This window comes from Onychostoma macrolepis, chromosome 02 (assembly GCF_012432095.1).
Source record: "Onychostoma macrolepis isolate SWU-2019 chromosome 02, ASM1243209v1, whole genome shotgun sequence".
Lineage (NCBI taxonomy): Eukaryota > Metazoa > Chordata > Actinopteri > Cypriniformes > Cyprinidae > Onychostoma > Onychostoma macrolepis.
In genome coordinates, this window is record NC_081156.1 from 2,686,019 (window position 1) to 2,696,695 (window position 10,677).

The 10,677-nt window shown below is 37.4% G+C and overlaps 1 protein-coding gene across 3 annotated transcripts; it reads left to right on the plus strand.

The window, feature by feature from the left end:
- The first annotated feature begins 419 nt into the window (after nucleotides 1–419).
- gata6 (GATA binding protein 6) lies at nucleotides 420–9,679 on the plus strand. 3 transcript variants are annotated; one of them, XM_058762834.1, is made up of 7 exons: nucleotides 420–542; nucleotides 1,248–2,153; nucleotides 3,328–3,494; nucleotides 3,945–4,070; nucleotides 4,198–4,285; nucleotides 4,388–4,488; nucleotides 4,705–9,678. In XM_058762834.1, exons 2-7 carry the CDS (start codon nucleotides 1,301–1,303, stop codon nucleotides 4,870–4,872), a joined length of 1,503 nt encoding a protein of 500 aa, XP_058618817.1. In that variant the 5' UTR covers nucleotides 420–542; nucleotides 1,248–1,300; the 3' UTR covers nucleotides 4,873–9,678. The 3 variants fall into 3 exon arrangements, with proteins under 3 accessions (XP_058618817.1, XP_058618829.1, XP_058618824.1); XM_058762846.1 differs by lacking the exon at nucleotides 420–542 and adding an exon at nucleotides 757–867 and having other exon boundaries at nucleotides 4,705–9,679; XM_058762841.1 differs by lacking the exon at nucleotides 420–542 and adding an exon at nucleotides 856–993 and having other exon boundaries at nucleotides 4,705–9,679.
- Nucleotides 9,680–10,677: the final 998 nt, after the last annotated feature.

Here is a 10,677-nt window from a genome sequence, read left to right on the forward strand (position 1 = left end):
CATAGTATGTAGGCTACCTATTTTTGGCAGTGGGCTATGCTTTTTTCTTTTCTTTTCTTTTTAAAGAACTGCTATAAATTAAACCGACATTTTATGCCGGCAAATTAGGCTGGCACCACTTATGAACTGCTTGTAAATTATTGCTTTAAATTACAATTTTAACCAACTTGCACTTGTCCTTCAGAGAGAAAAATATATAGGCTATATAAATAAAAAAGTCCGCTGAAGCAAATCTGTTTGTTAAGCAAATTTGTTCCGTCCCTTTGAGAAAATATAGTTAGATTCATAAGACTCGCATTTTCCATTCGACATCAAGGACATCAAAACTAAGTAAGGTGGAAAGTGAAGAGCAGCACCCCTATCGAGCAGATGTGTTTGCTCAAGCTGGAATCCAATCAGAGGCTCGGAGCACAGGAGGCACCTCCTCTCTTAAACATCGTCACGAGTGAACAGAGAACTTTCATTCCTAATAGTTCTCCAAGTCCTGCAACCACATAACCGCTGGATCCTGCGAACACCAACTTATGGCAAACCACCAATAGGTCAGTGAAGACTTTTTTTGTCTTGATTATAAATGTCTTCTCCAGCTTTTGTCAAACTTCTTGTCGTGGTGCTGAGTTCGGTGCCAGCTGAGGAAAGCCTAAATCATTTCGGGTATTGTTTTTTTTTTTTTCTTTACCCTGCCTCTCTCTCTTATCTTTTGTGGGTCTTATCAAGTGGTTATCTCTTTTCTGCAAAGACATATTACGTTTTGTTTCCTATCTGTTACGTTGTGTGAGTTTTTGGGTAATTATGATGAGGCTACATCAAGAGGGAGGACTCATGACACGGATGGATTCAGATCTTCAGTGTAAAGCCCTGTATGGGGTGTGTATGTGCGTGCGCATGTGTTTTCTGGGAATATTGTGAAGTTGTGTTCAGTCAGTCACGTCATGCAGCTCGACTTTCAAATTTAGAATATTACAAATGGCACAACAATTATGAATTGTTTGAGTAAGTTTGTATTCGACTGTTGCGCGCTTTCTGAATTGAAACTGCTCCTCCGCTATAAAAGAAAAAGTGACCATGTTTCAATTAATATTTGCGCACATTTTAAAACTCAGTAAGCATTCTGGGAAACTTGTTTTATTTGCTTAATGACTTGAGATCTTATGGCATTTAGTGTCTAAAAGTAAAATATTGTCGTTCTCTCATTTCTTTTTTTTTTCTCCCCAGCGTTTCTCACATTTTTATGTTCTCATTTTCAGTGCGCTCTGCCTCTGTATTTTCCACATACTGTGAGAAATAAAAGGGATCCTGGATGGACCTGGGTGATAACAGCTGGTCCATGGTCAAGCGCGAAGTGTCCAGCAGCAGCCCAGGGTCTCCGGCTGAGCAGAGCTACCTGAACACTGACCGCAGGGACCGGCTGAGATCACCGGCGCCGACTCACCTGGACGCGGTGGGAACGCGTCGCACCGAGGGCAGGCCCCTACACTCCTACGTCCACTTTGGGCATCCCAACAACGCCCTGCCCAATTCTGACGACGTTACACTATTCACGGATTTAGACCAGGGCAACAAACTCATCATCTCAGGTGGGCACACCAGGGAGACGCATAAGGGAGGCTTAATTGTGGACCCTACCGACATGTATCAGACCCTGGCCATCGCCGCGGCCCAGAGTCAGGCCGGTTATAACGACACGCCATCGGCCGGTTACATGCACTCCAACCCTAATTCCCCCGTTTATGTGCCGACGTCTCGAGTTGGAACGATGATACCGAGTTTGTCCTACCTACAACCCAGCGTTTCATCGCAGCCGAGTCATGCGGTCAGCAGTCATTCGGTGTGGTCACAGTCCGCCCCAGAGAGCCCATCCTACAGCACTGGAAGCCCACATACCTCCAACCGTTTCCACTACTCCCCCAGTCCGCCTATGAATAACGGCACATCGAGGGATGCCAGCTATACTAATCCTCTGAATGTAAACAGTCGAGACCAGTACCTTTCACGGCCGATAAGTGGATCTTACACAAGCCCGTATCCTCCGTATGTTGCACCGCAGCTATCACAGTTACCGGCGGCATGGCCCGCGGGGCCCTTCGAGAACTCCATGCTGCATTCCCTGCAGTCCAGAAGCGCACCGCTGTCTATCAGGGGACCAAACGGAGGTAAGCTACGGCTATTCATCATGCCAAAGGTCTTTTTTTGACTGTGAATTTCAAAGCCCATGTTTCTCTCACATTTTGGGCAGCGTTATTAGCCTATTATTATTATTATTAGCCTATATTTGTAATAAATTTGTAATAAATGTATGTTTTTTTTTTTGTTTGTTTGTTTGTTTGTTTGTTAAACGGCTGCTAAATAATTAAATGTTAAAGCACAGGTAATTTTCGGGGTGCAATCATTCTAATATGGCGCCATTCTCACACATTGATCAATGTCAGAAAGATTTGTAAAACAAAACATTAAAGTTGTGCGATTTATTTGTAATCAAATGTCTTATATATAGGCCTAATGTACCGCCAGAAATTGTTATGTTGACCTTCTTCGGTACGCGATTTCTGTTCTTTTAGCATGCAGCTTGTTTGGCGACAGGTGAAAACACGAGCTATCGCACAATTTATTTATTTATTATTATTATTTTGTTTTTAATTGTTGTTTGTTTTAAATCAAACTTGCATCGTTACAGAAACAACCGGTGGAACCTTTAGCTGCGTGTGTGAAAAAAATAATAACTTAAAATAATAAAGACCCCAAAATATATTGCTGTGTGTTATCTATCTGGCTATTTTTAAGAAATGAAAATGAATAAATTTAATGAATTCTATCGTTTCAAACCGAAGTTCAAAATTCAAATCACAAATAATAATTTTTTTTTTTTTTACAACAACAGTGACAGCTGTGTAATGAAATTTTTTATGATAACGCCATTTACAAGTTTGAAATTATTTGAACAAAACATAAATCTGAGGCTATCAACGAAGTCCTGTTGCAGCCCCTTGTGTGTTTTACTATGCTAGCTAAAGTTTCTGTTTATTGCCTAGCTATGCACTAGGGTCCGTGTTACAGGTGTACATGTTTATATAATTAATTGCGATTAAAATAAAAATAGGTAGGCTATAGGTAATTACAAGCTGTAAATAATAATACACGAAATAACAAAGTGGATATTTCAGTGTAAATTTAATTAAGAGAAAAGAGTTGCAGAGAAAAGCAATAATCACATCTGTCATTAATGCTATTAGTCTGTTACAATGTGTCATGTCTGCGCAATTCATTTGGCACACATTGAAGTTGATGGTGAATGTGATGTTGACTGACGGGGAACTGTCTGTGTCTCAGATTTGCTGGAGGACATGATGGAGAGCCGCGAGTGCGTCAACTGCGGCTCCATTTCCACCCCGCTGTGGAGACGCGACGGCACGGGTCACTTTCTCTGTAACGCCTGCGGTCTGTACAGCAAAATGAATGGACTCAGCCGACCATTAATTAAACCTCAGAAGCGTATGGTGAGCACCGACTCGATGAGCTACTTAACCACTCAATTTCCTGCCTATTTATTTCAAACAATAGCCAGAGGTTATCTGGGAACATCTTCACAGGTCTACTCCCATAATAAACGCAATTTTTATTGGCGAGACAATTTTATTGAACATGCATTGAACATTAATTGTTTAGGCAAAAAAAAAAAAAAAAGGGGAAAAAAAAGACAGTGCGCATGCATATAGTTGATCATTTTTTAATGTAAATTTAAAAAAAATGCATTTGTGCAATCGATTTTATTGTTTATGATTATGAAATTCACTTTGCTTTAAACAAGTAAAAAATGAATCAAATTAAATACATTTAATCTGCCCACATCTAGGCTATTTAATTCTACCACTTCAGATTCATGACTATAAGAAACTTTAGCATTATCATTATTAATTAATGACAATGTTAATTGCTTTTGTCTCCAGTCGTCTTCAAGGCGGATTGGCCTGTCATGCGCGAACTGCCAGACCAGCACTACAACACTGTGGCGCAGAAACGCAGACGGAGAACCCGTGTGCAACGCGTGTGGACTTTACACAAAATTGCATGGGGTAGGTTATATTAGATGTTTCATAAAAACAAATTATAGGCTACAATTAAAAAAAACAACCAAAAAAAAAACAGGGGAAAGCCACAGGTGTCATTACAGTATTTTAAATCTGATTTCATGTTTTTTAGGTGCCCAGGCCCCTTGCCATGAAGAAAGAAGGTATTCAGACAAGGAAAAGAAAACCAAAAACCTTGAACAAAACAAAGGGATCATCTGGTATGTTAAATAATAATAACAATAAAACACTCAATCAGACAAGTTAAAACCTTTCAGTAATAATCCCACCAAGGTTAACTAACTGGTTCGAATTATTCACAGGAAGTAGTTCTGTCCCCATGACTCCAACTTCTTCGTCGTCTTCTAATTCAGAGGAGTGCACAAAGAACAGTCCTTCATCGACGCAGGTGCCTGTAACATCAGTAAGTTTATGTACCCTTATTTTTTTGCTGCATTAAAATGAGTCAACAGCGTAACCAAACCTTACAGCTAAAAAGTTGCTAGTGCTTGATAAACAATTTTTCTGCATTACTCATGAAACTTTTTGTACTTTTAAGGCATCGTACAAATAGACAATTTCGTTACATCAACTGGTTTGCTTTTTATTTGTCATACTCACATTCTCTGGTTTGATCCAGGTCAACTCTTCGACGCTGGTGGGCCAAGTCGATGTTCCCGGCACGACGGGCTCCATGGTGAAATACCCCGGCCAGGAGAGTCTGTACACGAATGTAGGCCTGACGTCCACGGCTGACGTGGCAACCTCCGTGAGAGGGGACACTTGGTGCCCCATGGCCTTGGCCTAAACCCTGGCATTATGGGCTGGAAGCCATCTGCTGTCCTTCAGCTCTCCAGAACGTCCCTTAAAATCTGGCAGGGTGTGGGGTGTCATCTGTTTTTGGTCTGTGTTAGTGATCTTGAGCAGAGGCTTGATCTGTTCCAAATACTCCCGTTTTTGTTTGACCCGTGGAATACTGGACATCCACGATGGAGATTATCTTTGCTACTCTGCACTAGAGGACGACACTTGAGAGCGTCTGCTTTAACACGCCTTTGGTACTTTCAGAGCACACCCTGCACCATGAATGTTGTTCGGAGGAGTAAGTGGATCAAAAATGATTTTTTTTTGAAAGTAGAGTTGTACATATTAATGCTAACGGATACTTCGCCCATCTGGAAAGACGAGGTTGTTGATTGGATTGTGGTGATCTGAAGAGAAAATGGTTGATCTGTCTGAAACTGGAATTGAAGATAAAGTGTCAAGGTGTTCTTATTGATGAATGCAAACATATTTATAAAGCTACGGTTGTTCAAATAATGCATATATTTGTCAATAAAGATAATGTCAAATAGAGTAGGACTGAAGCCTTGCCCTTCCTTTGATATCTTTAGTTTCAAGCATGATGCTGTTGCAGTGGATGTTGCTCACTAATCTGCACACCTTCTATGTGAAATTTAATCGGAAGAAAACGAGAAAGAAAAAAAAAGCTCTTAGAAGACTGAACTGTTTTGTGATGGTTTAACACAGGGTATCAAAGATCACAGGAACTCACATGAGACTTGTAGTGTTTTGTTCGATTACACATTTTCCTAGAGCTCACTATCAAATGAAAATGGTCTAATCAGAATTCATAGTAAAGAAAATTAGTTTGTTTTTTTGAACCTATGTGGAGATATCCAGCTGGAGTAAATCATGAGCAAAGCATAAAGCATAAATAAAATGACCTTCATATCTCTGTTAGAACAAACGGCACTCAGGATTTCTTTTCTGATGCATTTTTTGTTACAATATAAAACTGCAAAAAACGTTTTGCTGCAATGATTTTGGATGTAATACTACCTAACGTATGACATTGATGTGTGAATATCAGTGCATTTTGTTGTTTATTTTTATTTTATTTTTTTTTTACTTTCAGCGTGATACACGTCTGTGGTCACTGCTTTAGCTGATGAAGGGACAATGTTAAATCTGGATCTCGCTTTCACAATATGTTGAATGTTTTAGAGAGAGTAATGTGAGCCAGAATCAATCAGTAGTGAACGTTTCTTGTGAGTTACTATCTAAAGCACAAACATAATGCACAATGACAGCAATTAATGAGCTATCTAAAGAGTTTCATTCACTGATGAAAGAGTCAGTCTCAAGTGGTTGTGGTGTCCATGATTTACTGCCTCTGATCTGTTAAACAGTTACCCAACTACAAGTTTCCCATGTAAACATCTTATGGCTTTGAAATCTAGAAGAGCCTTCTTCAAATGATTACTCCTTAGAGCAGCAGAGTAATTCCTTGAAAGTGACATTTTTGGACAAGCTTTTTGTGTCATAGAGACAATGTGTGAACAACACAAGAAACATTTTGCTATCATTGTGATTCTCCACCCTTATAACCTCTAGAGTTATTTATTTCTGCAATGTAGTGTGTTTGTTAGAGGTATTTGTTTATTTTATTTGAATTAACGTATTTGTATTTTACGGTTGTTGTTTTTTTTTTTTTTCGCCATAATTTCAGTTCCAAATTATTTCAATTATTGCCATCTGGGTTAAACAGATTTATTTGTTATGGTTTTGTCTGGAAATGATTCAAATTATATGTTTAATTGCAAAGTGTGTTTTCCTTCTTTTTTGTAGATTTTAAGGTTCAAACCTTTCATTTCGTACTCATCACATAAACCACTGGAACCACATCATTTGTACTAATGATAACTTAATCAAAATGATTTTCCGTTTTCATTGTCATCACCAGTCATGAAGCAAATTTTTATGGTAAAAATGTTCTTAAACCACTGACTCTCCCTATTGTTTTCCAGTGAACAGAGTATTAAGAAGGCTGTCATTGTTGGATTTTTTTTTTTTTTGTATTTTTATTTTTATTTTTCCATCAGATTAGTTCATTAACACTGGAACAATAAATAAGAGCCATGACTAAAGTGGTTGTTTTTCCCTTCCCTTATTTTTGTTGCATTCAAGTTGTTTTAATTTAATCAAGTATTAATCAATATTGTTAATTTGATTTTCGAGTCATGCTTTACCACTCACAGGCCAGCTGTTTGCTTTGTTTGATTGTTTTGTTTGTTGGTACGTTGGCGCAAATTAAAAACTTGAAATTTGTTTTTCAATAATAGTCACTTTTTCAGATATATTTTTTATTTCTTTTGTTTCTGTTATTATAATCGCATTAGTTTAGTTCATGAACGATAGCCTACACATTATCACAATATTGACCTAAAATGGCCAGATTTGAATTTGGATCAGTAATGAACATTATCAATGTTAAAATGAAATATTGCGTGACATGTTTCTAGTGCATCTGAAGACTTCTTAAGCCAGAGCCCAGCCCAAATGAATTATTGGTTTATGTGAACTCTTGACATTTGAATGTGCTGATCTTTGCCTCAGGGTTGCACTTTGATTTACGACTGATTGATGACGTCTCGGCTCCAATAGAATGCAGCTCTCTGATGTAATTTCTTGTGCTGTTTGTGATTCTGGTGAATCAAACCATTAGACAGCATGCAAATTTGACACACTGATACACCATGTTGACAACATTTCATTTGCTCGCGATCACTGAAAGGAATCTATGCGGAAAGAACAGAGACCCAGAACCAGTTGTTGTATTGTTTCTTTGTCATAAACGTCTTTTTTGCAGTACATCCAGTATAAATGTTCATCACATTTGTTTCAAATCTTTCTTTACATTGTTTCAAATTCTGTTAATGTTTCGGTTGTGTCTAAAATCGTAAATCACCTTGTCTGTTTGTTGGTTGCAACACCATAACACCAGCCCAGACTAGTATTTCCACAGAGCAAAAGTTGCTCCCTGCTGCCCTTTTGAACTACATTTGCCCTCTTTGCTTCAGAGAGAAGTACCAGCCACAACATAAAGCTCAATAACTCAGAAACACACTCCATTAATAACAGCTTTGGCACAGCCCAACAGAATTCACTTAGACTGCAGTAACGTCACATTACATTCCAGCTCCCCTCTCCTGTCACCTACCGCTCCAGCGTTGATTAAGATTTATTCTTATGCATTCTGGTTATCTGCCCAGGGTGTATGACATATTGCTGTGAGGTTTATTGGGGGCTGGGATCTGTGAAGGATTTCAGCAAATTCTTCTCTTTGTGATTGAGGGCTGGGAGTGGCAATCTGTGCCAAGACGCTCCACGCAAGTGCGGTTCTAGAGGTACAAGTTGGTATTGCATATCCGACTGCTTCTTTCAATGTATCTGTAATACCAGAACAACACACTGCAAAACAAATCCTATTATTATTAATGGGTATTTTGCCTATGTATATGTATATGAGTAAATGACAGTGTATGTCTCAGTTTTTGTCCATTTTTATCTAAAGTGCCAAGTGTAAATATCTAAAAATATACATTTAGTGGAGAAGAAGCATTGCTAAAGACCTGTTTTCAGAAACATCCAATACAAAGTTACATTTTGTCTTACTACAATGGAAGATTTTTATTTGCTTGTTTTATGTGTAAACAAGTAAAGACAGGTAGTAGATAGACAAAACAAACAGTAAAAAGGCAGTATGAAAACCTAATGTAAAAAGCAATGCTACTTCTCAAGTAAATTGATCATGTTTTGAACATTTTTAGATATTTTTACTGATATTTAATTATTTACTTTTTTTTTTTTTTTTGCAGTCCAGAGCTCAATTTTTATTTTATTTTTATCCATGGGATGACGCTTGAGACATTTAGTGGGGTTATTTGTTTACAGTTTATTAATTATCTCTCTCTCTCTGAGAAAGAGTGTTATACACTTTAATTTTTTTTTTTTTTTAGTAAGTTTTTTTTTAAGTAAGTAATTAGAGAAATAATCTGGGGATTGTCCTGATATGGTATTTGTGTACTAATAAAAATGGGAATATGGTTCATTGTGAAAGAAAAAAAAATTATGATTTTAGCTTTAAAATACTATAAAAATCCTACTCTTAAAAAATGCTGTGTGATTTACTTTCATTTCACTTAAAATTGGTTGTACATTTTACAAATAATTGCAAAGAAAGTGAAATTTTGAAATAGAAAGACTGAAAATGTATTTTCTTGTAAAATGTGTTGCAATAATCTTTGTTTTATTTACAACTTTACAGTGTACAGTAAAAATGTTAATTGGTTAATGGTAAGTTCCCTTACTCTGTAAGATGAACTATATAGATCTAACAGGACATTTCATGGAATTTTGTGTATGACAATGTGCATCTTCTATATATTGGTATTTACCCTCATCTTGTGGATTCATCACATTGCTTTCTCACTACCACCTGTGTTTTTAAGGTTGTGTCATTATAAAGGTAAAAATGCATTTTAGTAATTTGGTATATTAACATTATTTCCACAAAAAAGTATACATTTTTTTATTACTGTACATTTAATTTGAATTTTTACAACTTAAAATGTTGCTCTCATTTTTTTGCTGTGAATTTCTTGCACCCACAGCTACTGTTTTTACTGTAAATATGGCTTTCAACTTATCAATACCAAAGAATATTTTTTATTTCAACCCACAGCTTCTGTTGAAGTATTGTGAGGTCTTCACAATACCAAACATGCTCTGAATATTTCTTTGTCTGTGAACTTGTGTACTGGTGTGTTTAAGTTTGGAACAAGACACACTGTATTCCTAAAAATAAGTACACTAGCGTTAATAAAAGACACAAATCACACAACTGAGATTGTAATCAGTCTGAATACTTGTCCAGAAGGATAAGGAACTGACTAAAAATATATGGCCAACGGTCAAGCATTCACATGTGTGTCCTCTTGGAGCTCTCTGGTCTCTCTGGTCTTGCAGACCTTCATAGGTTAACTGGGGAATCCAATTTAAATTTCATTCAAAACTGAAAATGACATTGTCTATTGCACTTTAAATCAATCAATTTTCACTTCACTATGCAGGTGTGCAAAATATAATTCTAACACGCACATGTTTCCCTTTAAATCAGCTCTTGAGTTTTGCTTTAGTTCCACAGCCTCTGATGTCCAGCACTGATCTCTGTATTTGGACAGTGAGTAAAAGGGTCAGTGTCACCCTCTCCTCTCTGGGGTGGAGTTGAAAGTCCACCCTGTGCCAGAGTAAACATGGAGGAGGTCTCAGGATGAAGAGCTGGGAGCCTTAGGCTGTTTGAAAATGGGTAAAGAATGGTTTTCCCCTAGGGGGAGTTACCCAACGGATCTCAGCGAGGCACTGTCTGTGTCCACAGGCTCCGGAAGAGATGGGATCACTGACGCAACCCTTGAGGATTTCTAGTAAAATTCAGCCCAATTTCCAACTGATCTTTCCCTAAACAAACAGGCCTGGCATTCTGAAAAAGGAAATCCTGGGGATATTTCCTCAGAAATATGTGTAACAAATGTTTATGACATATTACAAAGGAATGATAATATAATAATAATAACGAAGACACGGTAGTTCTGTGAAGTCTTTAGTCTTATCATAAAATTTTCATTCGTGTTTTTTTATAGTGTGACAATAAAGAATGTATTTCTTTTTATAGACTATGGCACATGTGTGGAATGTGCATTACATTTTAAAAAGGAAAATGATTAGTTAAAAACACTACCAGTCAAAAGTTTGAAAACATTAACATTTCTTT